The sequence below is a fragment of the Hylobates moloch genome, unplaced genomic scaffold (assembly GCF_009828535.3).
Source record: "Hylobates moloch isolate HMO894 unplaced genomic scaffold, HMol_V3 SCAFFOLD_14, whole genome shotgun sequence".
NCBI classification, from domain to species: Eukaryota; Metazoa; Chordata; class Mammalia; order Primates; family Hylobatidae; genus Hylobates; species Hylobates moloch.
In genome coordinates, this window is record NW_026652289.1 from 96,931,760 (window position 1) to 96,952,387 (window position 20,628).

Below are 20,628 nucleotides of genomic sequence, written 5' to 3' on the forward strand. Positions count from 1 at the left end.
TCCACCAATTCCACCATTTCTCAGTTGCACCTGCTGTTTTATTGATGTTGAAGTCATAAAATCTCTGGGATTGGCAATAAGTTAGTTCGATTACTTTTTAGGATAGTTACAAGTACTGAATAGTTCATTTGAATAATAATGTTTTTTTCACTTTATTTGTATTTGTAAAGTATTTAAAAGAGGTTTTTGGTGTCAAATGCATAAAGCAAATATAAGTCAATTAATCTAAGGATAGTTCTTTATTTAGTGAGCTTTTACTAAAAAGCATTACTTTGAACAAATTTTCTAATTAAGTTACCCTCCCTGTTAAACTTGTTTTCTAGTGTAAAAATGGGGTATTACTTTGGAAAGATCCTCAGGTTTTCTCAGCTAGGAACAGATTATGGAATCAGGTCTATCTCTCTACTTAAGTGACATTTATGGATCCTGAAAAGGAGTGTGCCATCTGGATATACACATGTACTGCATCGACCTCTCTGCCATGATATTAATTGCTTCCCTGAAGCTACATTCTTTCTTGCCAGTTCTGAAAACTCATATTTCAAATGCTTCAAGAGCCATAAATAATAGTCATGATTCTATGTGGCATGTGTATTACAGCTAGATCAGTTCATACGTATAACTTTACATAGTATCTTGTGTAAAAATAGCTTTGGTTATTAAAATCATTGCAATAAAATACCTGCACTATAATATTAAGTGTGTTCTTTGGTACCTAGGTGATTTTTTTAATGGACGGACTCTTGTTTCATTTCTTAAAAAATATCTGAACATTCCTTAACAAACAAAGAGAATGCACTGGTTTAGGTGTCATTCAAATTTTCTTTGCTGGGTTTGAATCTGCATTTAGGTTGCAGGCCTGGCAGGTTCAAACGCTAGGCTAGACGAGCAAAATCACACTCCTAATCCAATGAACTCAGACAACCCCATACCATGTTGGTTGCACTCCTCTAGCACAACCATTTCTGAAGACCAGCTCTGCCTAAGTCTCTAACCACTGGTGGTGGTGGTTGTGTGTGTGTGTGCACGCGTAAGTGTGTGCATGCACACACACCCACACACAGTACTGAGACACCATACACCTTCGTGGCATGGTAGAACAGACGAGAAAGTTCGATCTTAAGAGATGTCCGCTCAATGGCTCAAAATCGCTATGCTGCAAACCACTAAACAGCCAAGCACAGCGAGGATGGTCATGGATTGGAGGTGTGAGATTCAGTGGTGTTTTCCTGCTCATCACTCGTCTTGCCAAGTCGCTGCCCTGCTGAACTGTGTGTCTCCAAACAAAGTCAGAATGCAACAGAGCTGAGTCTTTGGTTTCTTTGGACTATAAATAACACTTTTTTTTTCTTCAAATATTTCTAAGTATAAACCTGCTATCTTGAGGTCCTGGTCTTTTAAAAATTTTCTTTAATTTAAAGCTTTTCCACCGAGGTTTTAGTTTGTGGTTTTTCCTTCATGCTTTGGTACAAGTGCTTGATGAAGAAGATGAGTTGCCTGAATTGGAGCTGCCCTCATCCTGCCACTTGTCCAGACTCCTCCTTCTTGCGTTCATGAAGAAGTTGCTGACAGTGCTCAGCTCCAACCCCAGCTGCTGGGAAATGGTGATTTGCAATTCTTTGGATGGACGCTTATTTTCCTTGAATATTGCATGTAGAGTTCGACGCTGGACATCTGTGAAGACCAACCTGGGCTTTTTGGGTGTGTTGCCTCTGTCTTTCCCATGTTCTTGTTCTTTCCTTTTGCATGCTGTGAAGAAACACAGAAGATGTTAGAACAAATGGTCTAGGGGAGAAGCAAGAGCAGAAAGACAGAGCTCATAAAATTTGTTAGCCATTCCTCATGGCCTGCTTTCTATTTGCTGACCTCTGCTTTAAGTACCATTGGGGGCTGGGAGGAAAGTGTAATAAAAGAATGGAGAATTGGGATACAGGTGAAGTTCTGCGAGGCCTGGGCGTGGGTTGTGGCTTTGATGAGTATTTGCTCTTTGTCCTGGGTAAGTCAGTTAACTCCATTTGGTCCTCAGATTCCTCACCCGTAGAATGTAAGTTTCTGGCTAAATGAACTTATCACTTTGAACTTTTATTTCTTCATCTGCAAAATGCATATAAGAATACCTACCTTGCTGTGTTGTGGTATGAAATAGGGTATGTAAAAGTTTATGCTAACTTTACAAATGCAACGCCTTGTCAGCAAGAAGTGGTTGTAGCCCTCAAAGGGTTTATAGTCTGCTGCCAGTAGAACACTAAGAGCCTACTCAGAGTCTAAAAACATAGTAGAGGCCGGGCGCGGTGGCTCACGCTTGTAATTCCAGCACTTTGGGAGGCCGAGGCGGGCGGATCACGAGGTCAGGAGATCGAGACCACGGTGAAACCCTGTCTCTACTAAAAATATAAAAAAATCAGCCGGGCGTGGTGGCGGGCGCCTGTAGTCCCAGCTACTCGGAGAGGCTGAGGCAGGAGAATGGCGTGAACCCGGGAGGCGGAGCTTTCAGTGAGCCGAGATCGCGCCACTGCACTCCAGCCTGGGCGGCAGAGCGAGACTCCGCCTCAAAAAAAAAAAAAAAAACCATAGCAGAAAGGAATTGCATTTGTTTCCCTTCTGATTTTTTTTATTTTCCAGGAAAATCTGTATATAAGAAAGTTCAGTATATAGTTTTTTATCATGGCCATCAAACAGTCTTCTACTGATTTTCTAGTGGAACCGGGAACTGTGGAGGTGTGAACCACCCTTCCTTGACATTGAGACTAAACCTGCCAAGTTAGCCGTGTTCATCTCCGGGGTCTCTCTGTGCCTCCTTTTTGCAAGCCATGCTCTTGGATTCCCCCTCATCCCTTACCTGGTCTCCCACTGAGGGGCCCATTCCCTGCCCATGCATGTCTGGTCCTGTATTATGAAGCTGCTTTTTGGCTGCTGGAGTTACTCTAACATATCATCCCAATGCAGCCCTCAGGCCCCAGGGTTTGGCGCCAGATCAGGGTCTCTTCTGATTTTAGATGCCATAATTCTCTTTCCACCCTAATGCAGCTCACTAGTCTCCACCTGCTAAAGGACTCTCAAGGCTGCATTGGTAACAATGCACACCGCCCCTCCACCCAGTCTCCACCATCAATCAATCCTCACAACCATCCACAAATAACCATACAACACAAGTAAAAATAGTGCTCTGATATGCGAATGCAGCCTTAAGAAAAGGCTCCTATGCCCTCACTGCAATCAGATTGCCGCCTCTTAGCCCCCTATGTAGGTGTTCTAGAGCAGCCACTGCCACCTTTATACCTGGCTGGCTGTACCTCTCATCCCAACCATAATGGAAGATGGACAGGGCATGCTTTGTGGTGGAGGGAGGGATTTTGCCACTCTTCCACATCGCATCCCTCCCATTGCTGTCCTACCTGTTGCTGCCTTCTGCTTCACTGCATGCCTCTGTGTATTCCAGGTTCTCAATTCCTTAACTGATGGTTCACCAGCTCTGGCTAGATTCAGCCTCTGTGCCCTCCTCAGCCTGCCCCTCCCTTTCATTCCCAGCTAGGTAAATCCTGGACTTCAGAGTTCCTGTAAAACTTTAGGTGCCATTGGTACAAGTTAGCTCAGCAAGAGATCAGCTGCAGAGCTCATAGGATGAAAGCTGGAGAGGCCTCAAGGCTTTAGAGTCCAATCCAGAGGGCTCCAATTTTTTAAAACAATGTGCTACTGAGTAAAAAAAGTTCTAGGTGTATCTTCTCTTATTTATTTATAAGTCATCTACCTGTGTTAGTATACTACTATATTGTGCACATTATGAAACATACACAATACAAACACATTTTCTTTGAGACAGGATCTCACCCTGTTGCCCAGGCTGGATGCAGGTGCAATCTTGGCTCACTGCAACCTCTGCCTCCCTGGGCTCAAGCGATCCTCTCACCTCAGCCTCTGGAGCAGCTGGCACTACATGTGCGTGCTGCCACAACCCGGCTAATTTTTTTGTATTTTTTTTTTTTTATAGAAATGGGGTTTCACCATGTTGCCTAGGCTGGTCTTGAGCTCCTGGGCTCAAGCAGTCTGCCCACCTTGGCCTCCCATTAGAGGTGTGAGCCACTGCCCCCAGCCCACAATACTAAAAGTTTTAAAGGGATAAAATCAAAATAAATAGACATGGGATTCTCTTCTAGAGACGCATCTGCTTGCCCAGGGTCTGGAGTGTATTCACCCTACTTACAGGGCCACTGGTCCAACCGTTAGTAAATAGAAGAGTGAGAATTTCAGAATGGACATGAAGGGAGGGCTCAGTCATGAAAGAGATTTGTAGGCAAGGCAGGCCTTATGGCCTTTTGTAACATGTCCTGTAGGTCACTTGCTATGCCTCTTGCCCACCATGAGGGGCGGCATCAACCTAACGGGCAGTAGTATTAAATGCCCAACTCCCTCAGAGCCTCTAGTTATAGACATCTTGAGCCAGGTGAGAGTCTCCAAATAGAGTTCCTCCTCCCAGGGGCCTACAGCCCTCACTGGGCACCTACATTAAGTCCCAGAAAAAAATGACTAAAGTCAACTCCAGTTAGTTTGAGTCAGCCCATGTAGACACAGCCTCATATAATACTGATGCAGATGGCTGATTCATTGACTTAAAAATGAATACGACACAGGTTTTGCTCTTAAGGATGCCAGATTTAAGCAAATAACTGCACATAAGCAATTAACTACAAGAGTATAAAAAGAGTGTACAGAGTCTACTGCTTGAAGATATTCAGGAAGGAATTATAGAGAAGGCACTTCAGATGGGCCCTAAAGGATAAATGGAGGCTTGCTAGTGAGAGGAGTGGGAAAGCTCATTCCCTGCAGAGGGAGCAGCATTGTGAAGGATTGATAAGTATTAGTAGATTGGTATTTGTGAGGCAAGAGGGCATACAAGAAGGAAAGGCTGTGGGAGATGGCTTCGTGCGTAGACAGAGTTCAGATATGAATCGTCTCATAGGTAAGGAGGAGGTAGGGAGAGGCATGAGTAAGGGTGTAGTGTGATTACATTTGGGCTTAGAAAAACCCCTCTGGTGGAGTTGTAGAGGGAGAACTGGAAAGCAGCAAGATTAGGGACAAGAATGCTCCAGTGGGTGCTGTGGTCTACTACTCAGATCCCCCTTCAGGACTGAGGCACTTGTTCCTCCAGCTGCTGGAAGGGTTGGTGACAGGTGGCTCTCAGGTGAGGTCTATTCTTGGAATTGCCCTTGGTCAAAGGTTATGCCACCCTGGGGTGGGGTGGGGGTTTGCCCACATCTAGTGGGGGTGGGTGGGAGGCTGTAGGAGATGGGGGTATGGAAGGTGGTGGTCTAGGAGAGTGGAACTGTGTTGGTTTAAGGACCCTCACCCCAACCCCTTGCATCAAGTGAGACAACTAAAGAGTCACCCGGTTCAAGAACATTCCATATAATTGGTTGAGGCTATTTTTGCCTCGTTGTTGTTCAGCTCCTCCTTCCGCCCAATCTTACTTCCTTCACCACCCCCAGGGGGGTTATTCTCCATAACATGCTCCTAAAACCTTTCTGAATGCACATCTCAGAAACTCAGAGTCTGTTTTGCAGAGAACCGGATCTAAAATACAAGTCAGAAAACCACTGTTGGGCCAGGCACAGTTGCTCATGCCTGTAATCCCAGCAGTTTGGGAGGTCGAAGCAGGCAGATTACTTGAGGTCAGGAGTTCGAGACCAACCTGGCCAACGTGGTGAAACCCTGTCTCTACTAAAAATACAAAATTTAGCAGGGCGTGGTGGCAGGTGCCTGTAATCCCAGCTACTCGGGCGGCTGAGGTAGGAGAATTGCTTGAACCTGGGAGGCGGAGGTTGTAGTCAGCTGATATCACACCACTACACCCCAGCCTGGGTGATAAAGCGAGACTCCAACTCAGAAAAAGGAAAGAAAACCACTGTAACGAGGATCCAAAATTAGACAATGGCGGTTGACAATGGAGAAGAACTTCTTGGGAGGTCAAATCAAAAGACTTATTGACTACTTGGCTAAGAATTTGTAGTCTGGAACATCTGCCAGGTTTCTGGTTGGATGATAGTAATAGGGCCATTAGGAAATGCAGATGAAGAAATGAGTTTTGTGAGGATAGTAACCACTTCTATATGGAACAAATTGCCTTGGATGTGTTTGCTGGACATTCTGTTAAAGATCTCCAATAGGTGGTTGTCCAGCAGACAGCAGGATGTATGGGAACTGGAGTTCAGGGGAGAGATCTGGGCTAGAAATATAGGTCTCTAGATGGTAAATTACACAGAACACTCACCCATGGGAAAGTAAATAACTGAGCATTGGGTACAGACTTGACTTATTTATCATTCAAAAGGCAGAGCTAAGGGAAATCAGAAAGAGATATTCATCTTCCATCTAGCCAGATTGTATGTTTGAATGACTTCAGTCTGGTCCTTGGCATTTGGCAGGACTGTCTGCTGAAGCTACCCCTGAGCCAGCATTTCCCAAATGGCATCAGAAGAATGATACTCTCTCAAACAGGGGTTCCTTGAAAAGATGGTTTGCAGATCAAGGATATTTAAAAAAATCCATCATATATTGCCTCTTCCTCAAGATTCATAACATATGTAAGCACAGCTAATTCTGTTTCTCAAATTTGTTTGACCCCAGAACACTTTTTGGTGGAGACTGTCCATTAATATCTTATACAATATTAACGTTGGAGAAATGCAGTTTGGAAGTTCCTGCCCTGGGACCTCAAGCACTGCAGACGTTACAATACCAGAACCTGGGAAGTGAGATTCTCTTGGAGCAGGGACCCTGGCTGACTTGCTCTATATCTCCAGGACACCCTGGCCTAGTGGCTGGTTGTAAGGGCAGACCAGTATCCTTGTGGATATGAGGCAGGGGTATGTCTGCGAATAAGTAGATGTGATTAGATCTGGAGTAAATGCTGCCAAAGTTGGAGGTGCTGAAAAAGAAAGCAGAGATATCAGTAAAATGGAGAGTAGACTAGAGCTTATTGAGAGTCACTGATGACCAGAGGAGGCTAAGTGGAGCAACCCACAGAAACAAGTCATACTTCTAGAAGCTTTCACCAGACCATAGCTGTGAGAGCTGAAATTTCCACAGAGTTGATTTCAGAGTAGAGATTACCCATTGTAAGGTAGGAAACCCCCAGTTGGAGGTTATGAGAGTCCACATGAGTGTGCAAGATGGATAGACAGAGAGAGATAATGAAAAAGGAGTATGACAAGAAGTAGTGCTACTTAGGGAACAGCAACACACATGTTTTATGTGAATGTAATATTTTTATGTAGGGGTACAGTTTCCATTAAAAATAGAGAAATACTTGTCAGTTAACTGGATTAAATGGAAGGAGATGGCCATTGTTGGTGAAAGGTAGTACCAATGATGAAGATCTTTTATGAGTCACCTCCACGAGGGTGGGCAAGCAGACAGATCTATAGGATGCACTGGCAAAGTATATCAGACAAGTGACTTTGATGTTTATGGGTGAGGTCACCCAAAGTGAGTACTATGGAGGAGGTAGAAATAGGCATGAAAGATGGTAAAAGTCAGAGCATAACTTTGTGAGCCAAGGGAATAGAAGATTATAAAGAAAAAAAAAACAGAGCATGAGGGTGTGGGCAAAGGACAGAAGCTTCTAGTTCAGGCATGCCTGGGGACTGCTTTGCCTATAGTAGGCAAGACAGAGCCAAGTGGGTTTCAAGAAATGTAACTTTGCAGGAGGTTGAAAGGTATTTTGTGAACAATGAGTTGTGAGGTCAAGTTGGTTTGGGAAATGCTGAATTAATTAATGATTAACCAAACTTCTTTAATGCAGGACTTTTCAGAGCTTTAATATGTTACTGAGCATCAACACTTTCTAGCTTATAGGCTTTCCCAAACTTATTTGATGAAAGAATTCTTTATTCAGGGAATTTCTCTTAGGAATGGTGTTCCTTAGAACAGTTTCTCAGAGTGTGGTTGGCAGACCTGTGCTGGTCTGTGAACCATTACTGACCTGCAAAAAGATCAGCACAAAAAAATGAGAAGAAGCAATTAGAAATGTTTATGGCAGTTTGACATTGCTGCAACATTCAAATGTGTGATTATTTTTCTAGTAATATATTTTTATTGTATTATCAAAAGTATTCATTCAGGACAGATGGAAGTTAGAAACAAACCAACAAACTCGTCCTTCACTACCCAGAGTTTAAGAAGCCCTGCCTTAGAACACACTTTCTAAAACACAGTATATAGTAACATCTTAGGATCAGTTGTCACTCAAGCATTTGTATACCAACTTATATCCATTTTCCTGACTTAACGATACAAAGGACTTTAGAACGTATAAAGTGCTGATTGAATTATGCAAAAGTCTGCCAAGAATTTGTCTGGGAATATGTGGGCACACATATATTGGCCTGGGAGGCATTAATAAAGCCAGATGAACTTATGATACAACTTCTTAAATGAGCCTGGACTCAGAAGACACAAGCTCTGGCCCAGCTCCGTGGATATACCCCTGCAAATACCATCGACATTATGAATTCGGGGATTATGTTTCCAACACAGGACATTTGGGGGACACATTCAAACCATAGCAAATATATTATCTTACTAATTCTTAGTACCATTTTGTGAGGTGAGAGAAGCCATCATATTCCATTTTGCAGCTGGGGACACTAAGCTCAAAAAAGGTAAAGGACTTGGTCAAGATCACACATCTATCAGTGGCCACAGAGCTGGGCTTGAGCTGTGTGCTGGCAGCTTATCCACTCATATGTGGCTTGCTCTCTGTGAGTCCTTAGACTCCAGCCAAGTATTTTCTCCCTCGAAATAGCTGCCCTACAGTGTGTTGTCCTAACATCATTGCAGAGAAAGTGGGCTAGAGAGCAGTAAAGGGGAAAGGCTGAGATGTCCAGGACGCCATGGAACTGCCTTGACATCTAAAGACAGCTTGGCATTTTCATAAGGGCCTGCTGGAGATGCAGCATCTTCACCCTAAAGGCTGATGTAGATGCTGAAAACTGCAACCCCTCAGCAGCCTGCAGGGCCAGCTGTTCGCACACAGGTAAGTCTGTGATATCCAAGTCATGCAAGGAGGTTCTGGCTTGGATTTAGAAGAGAAATGTCCAGGCAGCCCTCAGCCCGTTTGCTGCTCCAATGCCTCTGGGTCAGATGGGGGTGCACCGGTAAGGCAAGACACATCCTGAAGTTCTCAAGAGCCAGCCCAGGGCTGCTACCCAGATTCCTGATGGGCTTGGTCATGGCATCCCTGCAAACCCTGCTCAGGACAACTTGGGGCTTCAGGGGTAGGGAACAAAAATATCAAAAAGCATGTGGGCCAGAATATGAAAATCCACAGGGATAGAAAGCAGGCTGGTGGTTACTTATGGCTGAACGGGTGGTGGTGGGAAATGGGAGTGACTAATAGGTATGGTTCTTCTTTTTTGGGGAGGTGATGAAAATGTTCTAAAATTGACTGTGGTTGCAAAACTCTGTGACTAACTGGATGATTTTAAATGGGTGAATTCTATGGTATGTGAATTACATCTCTATCAAGCTGTAAGAGCAGCGGCAGCCAGCCATGCACACAGGGTGAGCCCTCTGCTCTCACCCCTACCTGCCAGTGAGAGAGACCCTTTTCTGGGCTGTGGCAAAGGACAAGAGGTAGTCGGCTGTTCATGTGCATTGAGCCCCGAAGACCCTCTCTTGTCAGCTGAAGCTGTTTTTCAAAGTAAACTCTTAGAGACAATATATGTGGACGAGCGAGCACACAAATAAACAGGTTTCAGTAAAATGCAGTGGGGGTTGGGAGAGACACATGAAGGGGAAACTATGCAAGTAAACGTGGCAGGACTGTTCCTGAGCCTGTATTCCAGGCCAGTACCTACACTGTGCACATTAAAGAGCCATTGGATTGACCGAGACCGTCAGGATTAGAGCTCAGATTCCAGGAGTCCTAGGTCAGAATGTTATCTGCCTTTCCTTGAGTGATCTTACTGTGCGGTGTATATTTTTATAAGCTGTGTCCCCAGTTGTTTGGGTGACAAAGGAGCTCTTAAGTGGCAAATTCAGAGGGCACAGCCCAGTGTGCCATTTGAAAAGCAACACCAGTGAGCTCTAACTGATACGGCCAAGGACAGCCTTTCCATGGGAAGCAAAGTCCTGCACAGATTGTCTGGAAACTGATGGCCAGCGGAGGGAGGTGGAGCCCAAACAACCTACTGGACACGAGCTGTGTTTGCTGTGTCTCTGTTAGTAGCCAGAGCAACTATGGAAACTCTTTTGGTCGCACACATGGAAAGCCTAATAAGAACATGCAAAAAGCAGACATTCCCAGTGGGGAACAATCACCATAACTCACCCTTGTGTCTTGCTTTACAGTGCTTAAAACACCTCCATAAAACCTTACTATGTGATCCCCACAAAACTCAGGTGAGGTAGAAATGGGTATTCTTCTTTTTTTTTTTTTTGTAGGTGAAACCCTGTCAGAGAGGTTAGGCAGCTTGCCTGTGGGCTGGTTAGTAGGGGACTTGGGCCTCCAGCTTCACTGGACCCTGGAAGCAGAGGGCAGCACCAGTGAACACATCATGGAAACTTTCCCCAGGATGGTGAAATGGGGGCAAGAGCTGAAGCAGCGTGTGAAGTGGAGCTCAGAGAACTTGCACCCAAGGTGAACAGAACAGCAGCAGTTGGTCAGCCAAGCAGCAGGACGGGTGTCAGCCAGACCTGTCTTCATGTGGCTGAAAGGACTGCAGTTTGGCCTTCCAGGAAAGTGGGCTGGAGGGAAGTTGAGACAAAGGAGTTCTGGCAGCATAGCAGACAGCACACCTATGCTGGCCTGGTAGAGGGACTGGAATAGTCCCATGTCAGGAAGGATGCAGGGGAGCATGGGACAGCTGCCTCCTTGTGTGTATCAGCTTTGAGAAGAAGCTGAAGGAAGCAGCTCACCCAGTGGAAAAGGAAAGAGCGGGAGCAGAGGGCCTTGGCAAAGCCAGGTCAGGAAAGTCACTGGAGCCTCTCCCCGCCCCTGGTCTGCTTCTCTCGCAGAGCTGTCCAGGACAGAATCCTGCCATCCCATAGTCTGCTGCCTGGAGTCCTTCCTGAGTCAGTGAATAAAACATGGTGACAGATCTGTCTTCTCCAGGTGAAGCTCCACAGCTGCATCCCAGGAGAGATGGGAACCCTGGACAAGGTTGCCTGGGCCTGGGACGGGTGGATCGCCTGAGCTAAGCCCCATTCCTGAGTCACCTTACCAGGCCTCACAATAAGGGTGTGAGGGAGATACTGTTTTTCTCTATAGTCGACGAATGAGCAGCCTGAAGCTCGGCGAGGTTAAGGGACTGGCCCAAGTCACCCCAACAGCAAAATGGTACAGCTGGGATTTGAGCCAGCACAGGGCCCCATGACAGCACTGGAGGACATCGGGAGGTGCGCCCCCCACTCCTCTGCAGGCACAGACTACGGGGAAACAGAGAACCATACCAGCTTTTGCTTTCTTTGACCCCACAAAGAGCTATTTTGGTGTGATTCTAGACTATCTCAGTTCTTCTCACCACAAGCTTTGTTTTCCCTCCCTTGTTCTGTTTTTCCTGTGATAGAGGCTAAACCTGAACTAGAATAGTAGCTGAGAATTCTCATTGAAAGAATGCATTTCGTACCCAATGATACTGGCATCGTCCTCTCGCTGGCCATTCACGCTCATGTGCACACACTTTCCTGAGCACAGCCTCATCAGTGTTTATACTCACAGGAAGAGACACCCATCAACCTGACCCTTCCCTGCATGAAGCTCTCCCCCTGTACTGCAGCTTCGAAGGAACTGGTGGGAAGAAGGAAGCTGCGGCCTTGCACCTGCTAGTTTGGTCAGGAGCAAAGGGCAATAGGGCTCTTTTCTGGAAGTTTGGCTCAAGAATTTTGATTTCTATCAGTATATTGAAGGGATATCTGCACTGCCATGTTCATTGCAGCAGTATTCACAATAGGCGAGATATGGCATCAATCTAAGTGTCCATCAACAGGTGAATGGATAAAGAAAATGTGGTACATACATATATACATATTATTCAGCCATAAAAAGAATGAAATCTTGTCATTTGCAGCAACACGGCTGGAACTGGAGGGTATTACGTTCAGTGAAATAAGCCAGGCACAGAAAGGTAAATATTGCATGTTCTCACTCACATGTAGGAGCTAAAAAAAATTGAACTCATGGAGATGGAGAGTAGAATGATGGTTACCAGAGGCTGGGAAGGGTAGTGGGGAGTGGGGGATAAAGAAGGGATGCTTAATGGATACAAAAATACAGTTAGATAGAATGCATAAGATCGGGTGTTAGGGGGCACTATAGGGCAATTACAGTTAATTATAATTTATCGTATATTTCAAAATCGCTAAAAGAGTAGAATTGGGATGTTCCTAACAGGAAGAAATGATAAATGCTTGAAGTGATGGATACCCTAGTTACCCTGATTTTATCATTACACATTGTATGCTTGTATCGAAATATCACATGTACCCCACAAATATATACAACTATTATGTATCCATAATTAAACATTAAAACTTAAAAAGGATTTTTCTAAATTCTTTTAGAATTCTAAATTCCTAAACTTCTGTTAATGGCTGATCAGTTGGAGTTTTATTACATCAGTATCCCTCACTTAAAAAAGACTCACAATAGTTTGCCTCCAATAATTGGAAATCTGTGATACAGATGCTCTAGTTATAATGATGATTCCACAAAATAGTCAAAACAAAAAGCACATCTGATGAATTACATGCTTATTTTTACCTAATATATGCCTATTGTGAATTGTAAGTCTTAGCTTATCGACCTCATTTTTCTAATTAATATATGTATATGTTACTTTATAGGATTTACAGTAATTGAGAGTTATAAAAAAGAATTTCTTCTGCCGGGCGCGGTGGCTCACGCCTGTAATCCCAGCACTTTGAGAAGCCGAGGCGGGTGGATCACGAGGTCAGGAGATCGAGACCATCCTGGCTAACACAGTGAAACCCCGTCTCTACTAAAAATACAAAAAATTAGCCGGGCGAGGTGGCAGGCGCCTGTAGTCCCAGCTACTCGGGAGGCTGAGGCAGGAGAATGGCGTGAACCCCGGGGGTCGGAGCCTGCAGTGAGCCGAGATCGCGCCACTGCACTTCAGCCTGGGCAACAGCGAGACTCTGTCTCAAAAAAAAAAAAAGAATTTCTTTAAAAAGCCTACAATCTTGAGTTTTCACTAAGTCATCAGACATTTTCTCTAATTAATTTCAAATTAGTGAAGTTTTCCTCGTTTGCTTTTTTGGAAAGTTGTCTGTAGAATCAAACTGCAAATGCTATTCTTCCAATGACATGCATTATACAATTAGTTTCACAAGGGTCTCCCAAAAGCCCAAGATGAAAGCCCTTGGCGGCTGCTCTACCATGATATTCAAGGATCTTGACACCCTGACCTCAACCATGTTTCCCATGTCACCTTCTACTACTGCCCACTCAATACCAATCATTCCTGCCACACTGCTCAGAAGTCATTCCTAGATATGAACCTCCACATCCCCACTACTTTGCCCAAGATGTTTCCTACATTCAGAATGTCCTTCCTTCTCTCTTTTCCATACAAAAATCTCCCTATGCAATGAAGGCCAACCTCAAGCATCTTCTTTTCTGCTAAGCCTTCTCCATCCCCTCTCCCATCCAGGGAGAGTTGTTGCCTTTTGTGTCCACAGAGCACCTTCTCCACAATATAATTAGTTAGTTACCTACTCATCTCTCTCACACAGTCCGTAATACTAGACCATGGATTATTTCCTTGGCATACTCAGCACCCTTGTTGGAAAAGCAAGTTGGATGTGGCTCCATAGAAAATAGAGATGCAAAAGACGCAAGTCTTTTAAGTTTTGAAAATGTGTACATAGAATGAAGTTCCATGAGATAGCCTTAATCCCTTTACTGGATAGTGATTTTTGCAGTAGTTTAATGGCACCATGGGGAGATTTCTGAAATGTTATATCAGAAATATATGGGGACATATATGGGGAATATATGGGGATATATCTGAAATGTCACTGACTGGGAAGTCAGTGAAGGTTGGCTGAGTCCTTGGTATTGCCACCACTCCTATGACTGGGTCTGAAGTGAGCTCAGGGACAGGTAAGGAGCGGGCTGGAACAACAGAGCTGGAGGAGCAGAAGGCACAGAGGAAATTAATTTGGGGTGGGACATTGAAATTAGTTGGGAGCAGGTAATCAGCCCCCTTTCCCAAGGTTAGGTGCACAGGTGGGGCCACTGAGTACCAGAGGGCAGAGGTGTACTGTCAGCGTCTGTCCTTGCTACGTCTGGGTGGTGACTGGTCCATATCTGTGTTAAATAGAGAGGAGATAAGGATCAGATTTATGGATAATGTCAGCAAATATCCAGAGAGTCTGTGTGGTAGAAATCTTAACAATAAACTAAAGAGATGACCCCAGCAGAAAAGTCTTGAAGAAATTAAAATTCAAGGGATGAAAGACTCAAAGAATGCTTTACAAATAAGGTGAAATGATATCCCATTTTGTTTCTTTTTCTTCTGGCAACTGCCAAGCCATTGGGCTTTTTGAGTAGGACCTCTGGCTATTATAGAGCCCTGGATCCATGGGTTAGGGTATCATTTCTTTCTCCTGGGCTTCAGGGCTGGCCTGTATTCTGCAACGGGAGAGACTGGAAGGACCCTCAGAAGTTCTTAGTCTTCTCTAAATGGGAACCACTGAGAAACTTTAAAAGCACTCGTGCCTGGGATCCATCTCCAGAGATACTGATTTATTCAGTCTCGCAGAGGCCTAAGCCTGGGATTTTTGAAAGCTCCCTAGGTGATTCTAATACTTAGTCAAGGCTAAGAACCACTCCTCTAAATCAGTCTTCTCAAACTTAAATCACCTGGACATCTTGTTAAGACGAAGATTCTGATTTGGCAGGCCAGGGTAGACTCTGAGATTCTGACCATCTAACAAGCTCCCAGGTGATGTCTAGCTGCTGGTCTGGGACTGAACTCTGAGTAACAAGGGCTGAGAGTCCTGAGCGTGAACTCCAATAAAGGTGTGGCCCAAATACATCAACATCGCCCGGGAGCACAAAGGGGCGGCTTGTTCACAATGCACATTTTGGAACCTCATCCTATACCTACTGTCTCTGAGAGTGAGATTCACAAGCAGATATTTTGTTTTTTAATTAATTTTTTAACGTGGAAAAAAATGAACTTTAATATGGCTTAAAAATACCACAAATCAAATCCAAAGACAAAAATTGAGAAGCAGTTGTAAAATACACAATAATTTCTTTATACAAATCACTCAGAAATAAAAGAACATCCAGGGCAAAGGATATAAAGTCTCTGTCAGTTTATGAGAGAGAGAGAGAGAACATTTATTTTAATTTTTTGTCTATGAGATTGGCAAAGATTTAAAACCTTACTAATCCTCAATGTTGACAAAAATAAGGAGCAATAGGCACTTTTGATGGGCACATCAATTGGAACAACTGTTCTGAAAGACGGTCTGCATTTATATCAATATTAAAATATATTTACTTTGATCAAGTAATTAACCCTTCTAGGAATTTATTCTAAGGCTATATTCAGGCAAGTGCTCAAAAATATAAGTACACATATTTATCATAGATCCTTTTATAGTAGTGAAAACTATAGGGAGTTAATCGATGAATTATGGTAAATTTGTGTTTGCGAAGACTTGCTTACCTATGACTATATCCCCAGAATCTGGCTCGGTGCTTGGTTTATATATGAACATTTATTTAATAAATGAACAAATAAATGTAGTAGAAAATTCTATAGCCATTAAGAATGATGATGTAGATGTGTATTTACTGCAGTGGAAAACTATTCATCCGATCTTACAAAAAGGACAAGCAGATGACAAAACTACACAGATAGAATCATCTCATTTTTGCATAAAAAGCAAGTGTGTGTGTGTATAGCTATGGAAAAAAGTTTAGAAGAATGTATACCAAAATATAAATTGTGGTTCTTCCTAAATGGTGAGATTATAGATGTTGTTTGGATTCTTATTTATGCCTTTAAGTAATGTCTGTTTTTTTTTTTTTTTTACAATGAGCATGTATTAACAGATGTAATTTTGATAATCACTAAATTTTTTTTTCATTTTTGTTCCATAGGTTATTGAGGTACAGGTGGTGTTTGGTTACATGAGTAAGTTCTTTAGTGGTGATTTGTGAGATTTTGGTGCACCCATCACAAGCAGATATTTTAAACAAGCTTCCCAGTAATTTGGATGCCCAATAAATTGGAGAGCCACTTGCTCCTAGGACAGTATTTTAGATCTTTCCAAGCTCAAGATAATTACTCCATACTTTGGCAAAAACACAGGCTGACTACATCGGAATTTTAGGAGTGGCCTGGGAATCTGTGCTTTGAGAAGAATACCAGGTAATTCCTGTGATTTCAGGTCCAGAAAAGCCTGGTTTGTGGGATCTTTCTGTGGGACTGGGCCCAGGTAACCCTCCTCTCTCCCCACAGTGAAACTGTACTTGTAAAACCCAGCTGCATTGATTGTCATAGACAGCCTGGCAGAGGAAAAAAAAAGTGAGATGTGGCCGGGTGCAGTGGCTCACGCCTGTAATCCCAGCACTTTGGGAGGCCGAGACGGGCAGATCATGAGGTCAGGAGATCGAGACCATCCTGGCTAACACAGTGAAACCCCGTCTCTACTAAAAATACAAAAAATTAGCCGGCATGGTGGCACACAGCTGTAGTCCCAGCTGGAACCGGAGATAGTTGCGGTGACCAAATTCGGCCCCTCCCCTGGGAACAGACGAGACTCATTTTTTTTTTTTTTGAGGGAATCTGTCCCCAGGCCGGTGCAGGGCCGACCGGTCAGTACCAGTCGCCTCGGGTTACTCTCCGAGTAGCTGGGACTACAGGCGCCCGCCAACACGCCCGGCTAATTTTTTTGTATTTTTGGTAGAGACGGGGTTTCACCGTGTTAGCCAGGATGGTCTCGATCTCCTGACCTCGTGATCCGCCCGCCTCGGCCTCCCAAAGCGCTGGGATTACAGGCTTGAGCCACCGTGCCCGGCCGAGACTCCATCTTAAAAAAAAAAAAAAAAAGCGAGATGTGTGTGAAGTGTCCACAGAGTTCATTGCTGGAGGCAGAGGGTTTTGTTCTGTGATTATGATGAAAGAGGAAGTTGGCTGAGAATGGAGGAAAAGATCAGAGTAATGGCTGTGAGCTTTTTAGCACTAATTGACAGGGCCTCCTTCATCTTGACTTGTCCGAATTTACTGCCAAGTGCCTAACATGGAAGGGAGGGAGCTGTGGGACTGAAGGGCAACCCTGTGGGCAAGTAAGGGTATCTCATGCCCAGAAAGAGGAAGAACAAGGTTTCTGTGCCACCCCTTATTATCCACTGGGCTGGCTCCAAGAGATGAACTAAAGAACTGGAGGGTTTTTGTTGTTTTTGTTTTAATTTCTGCAGCTCCACACCCATGCTGTGACAGGACCCCTATTAGTTTGTACTGGGCTTGTTTTAGGGTTGTTACATTTAGCGGATGTTTAAAGTGTTATTTTGCATAATAACACGTGGCATGAGTGCACACGCACATCACATATAACAAACCCAAGCTGCATATTTTGGGGTATGCTTATCAAGCTGTAACATGCATTAGAATCACTTCCAGGGCTTGTTAAAACGTTAACAAGCCAGAGTTTCTAGCCAGAGTTTCTGATTCCATAGGATTTCTAACAAGCTCCCAAGTGATGCTGGGGCGTGGATATGGCAGGTGGGGTGGGGAGAGAGAACTGCAAATGAATCTTAACTAAAACATTTTTAAGCAGGTTTGTTTATTTTATGGGTATGGGCAAAGCAATTTTGAAATGATTTTAGATGTATTACAGGATTGAGCAAATGAGTAAATGTGTGTGGGAGAGAGACAGAGAGAGAGAGAGAGAGAGAGAGAGAGAGGTTACTGGGTACCAGAGTTCTCACCGTGCAGGAAAAGACATATAAATAGGGAATGGGGGAAGGCAGGGAAAAATCCTCTGAGGATATATTGCAATTGGAGGTGGAGGTACTGGTATGAACTATTGATTTTAGAAATACATACATGAGCACGTATATAAGCATGTTTATGCGTACATGGATATTATGTACTTATGATGTGTATATGCATATTTGTGTGTGTGTGTAAATAAATGTATATGTATCTGATTCCTGGCTTTGTCTGAGAGGGTAGAAAACCAAAGTCACCCTAAAGCCATGAGCACACTTAGTGCCTAGGCCGTCTTGGACTCTAACATTGTTCCCCACCAGGATAAACCAGGGCTCATCAAAGAAGTGGCACATTCTAGGATTGTTGGCAGAATATGTACCAAATGAGCTTGGAACATCTTATGATGCCAGAAAGTTAAAAAAAAAATGTGAGCATGTCACAGGGACACAGGAGTCAGAATGAAAGGGCTCTCATCAGTCAAATCTGGGACAATTTGAGCACCAAAATAGTTAAGTACAGTACTGAATTGTAAGCCACTGGAAAAAAACAAAGGAATGCGTGAGTCCCCTCCAATTATAAATGGATAATGAGAGAGAAGGAAGGCTCTTGCAAATATCCTCTCTCTCTATCTATATGTTGAATAAATGAGTGCTATTCATGATCTATTGGGAAAGGACAGGGATGATGGAATTACCAGAGATTTTGTATTGTCTCCATTATTCTTTTATGTATTTTCAAATACTCTACCATAAATTTAATAACAGGATTTTTTAATTTAAAAAGTTGCAAAATAGTAGTATGTACCATCCCATAGGGAAAAGATTGGAAGGATACACACACACACACACACACACACACACACACACACACACACACACACACGGTTATCTGTGTGGGGTGCTGTGGGTGATTCTTATATTTTTTTCTTTATTAGTGTTTTACCCTGCAGCTCCAGCTCAAAGGATGTATATAATACTAATAATTTACAACAAGAAATGAAGTTACTTATTTATTTATTTTTTATTTTTTTGAGACAGAGTTTTGCTCTTGTTGCCCAGGCTGGAGTGCAATGGCGTGATCTTGGCTCATTGCAACCTCCACCTCCAGGATTCAAGTGATTCTCCTGCCTCAGCCTCCCAAATAGCTGGGACTACAGGCAAGCGCCACCACGCCCAGCTAATTTTGTATTTTTAGTAGAGACAGGGTTTCACCATGTTGCTTAGGCTGGTCTTGAAATCCTGACCTCAGGTGATCCACCCACCTCGGCCTCCCAAAGTGCTGGGATAACAGGCGTGAGCCACCGCACCTGGCCAGAAGTTACTTTTTAAAAAAGCATTGGAATTAAAAAATAAATTAAGAAATAAGATACAAGGTGCTTGAACATGGTAAGTAACAAACAAATATTAAAAAAAATTTACTAAGGCTATGTCATGACAAAAGCAGAATTCAAAAAAGTATACATAAGCAGTACAATAATTAACTTTTTGGAAAATATCTCCACCCTTGTGTTGAAGGTAGTGCTCTAAAATGATATTGTAGTTGTGTCTGAGTGTATTTATTACTTTAAAAGAGGAAACTGTATGGTAGATATAATGTGTTATAAGCTTGCATTTTGAACATATTTCACACATTGAATTGTCTTTCATAAAAGAGCTAGAATAAGAGGTTGAGGTGGGCAGATCACCTGAGGTCAGGAGTTCAAGACCAGCCTGGCTAACATGGCGAAACTCTGTCTCTACTGAAAATACAAAATGTAGCCGGGTGCAGTGGTACGCACCTGTAATCCCAGCTACTCAGGAGGCTGAGGCAGGAGAATCACTGGAACCCAGGAGACGGAGGTTGTAGTGAGCTGACATTGCACTACTGCACTCCAGCCTGGGTGACAGAGCGAGACTGTCTAAAAAAAAAAAAAAGAGCTAGAATAAGCTAGAATAAGGGGACCACCACTGAAGCACTTGGGAGCATTTTCAACCTACCCAGAGGGGTGGTCACCCTGTGCTATTTCTCTTTTAATTTCATTACTCAGATAATTGCACTGGGCAGCATCTTCTAGGGAGGCAATTTTCTGGCAAAAGAATTAAAAGAAGTAAGAGCCGTTTAGTACTTTCCCTAGAAAGTTATCTTTTGGGAGATGGGAGAGGCCCTTGATTATTTTTAAAGAGGAACACACACATACACACATACACACACACATACACACACACACACACACACACACACACTTAAAAAGCCATAGACCATCTCTTAAGAATATACAAGAAACTGGTAACGGGTTTCTTCTAAGGGAGGGGGACTTGGGGACTTAGGGAATATTGTTGGGAGGAAAACTTGTTTTTTTCCGTATACATTTTCATGCTGTCCAAATTAAAAAAAAATGATGTGCATATAGTATATGTTCAAAATATTTAGTAATTAAAAACAATTCTTTAAAAAAGTCTGTTGCTCATGGAACAACTGTGAAAATAACTAGATCGGAGGAAAGCAAAATGTGTTTTCATATGAAAATATGCTTGCCATTAAACTGATTAGTTTCCATCACAGACAGATTTGTAAGTGACTCAAACCAAGACTTTCCAACATTTGTCTGCCCCATCTACATGTCTGTGCTTCTGTCTACTCTGCTGTTTTCTTTGTTTATAGATAGACAGCTCTTGAGCTA

General features: G+C 43.4%; 1 protein-coding gene across 1 annotated transcript in view; it reads right to left on the reverse strand.

The window, feature by feature from the left end:
* Nucleotides 1–1,432: 1,432 nt before the first annotated feature.
* The window catches only part of ONECUT1 (one cut homeobox 1), a 33,342-nt gene continuing 14,146 nt past the window's right edge, over nucleotides 1,433–20,628 (reverse strand). The window contains exon 2 of the mRNA XM_032175294.2: nucleotides 1,433–1,749. Coding sequence (XP_032031185.1) covers nucleotides 1,457–1,749 — 293 coding nt within the window. The 3' untranslated portion in view covers nucleotides 1,433–1,456. The remainder of the gene's footprint in view (nucleotides 1,750–20,628) is intronic.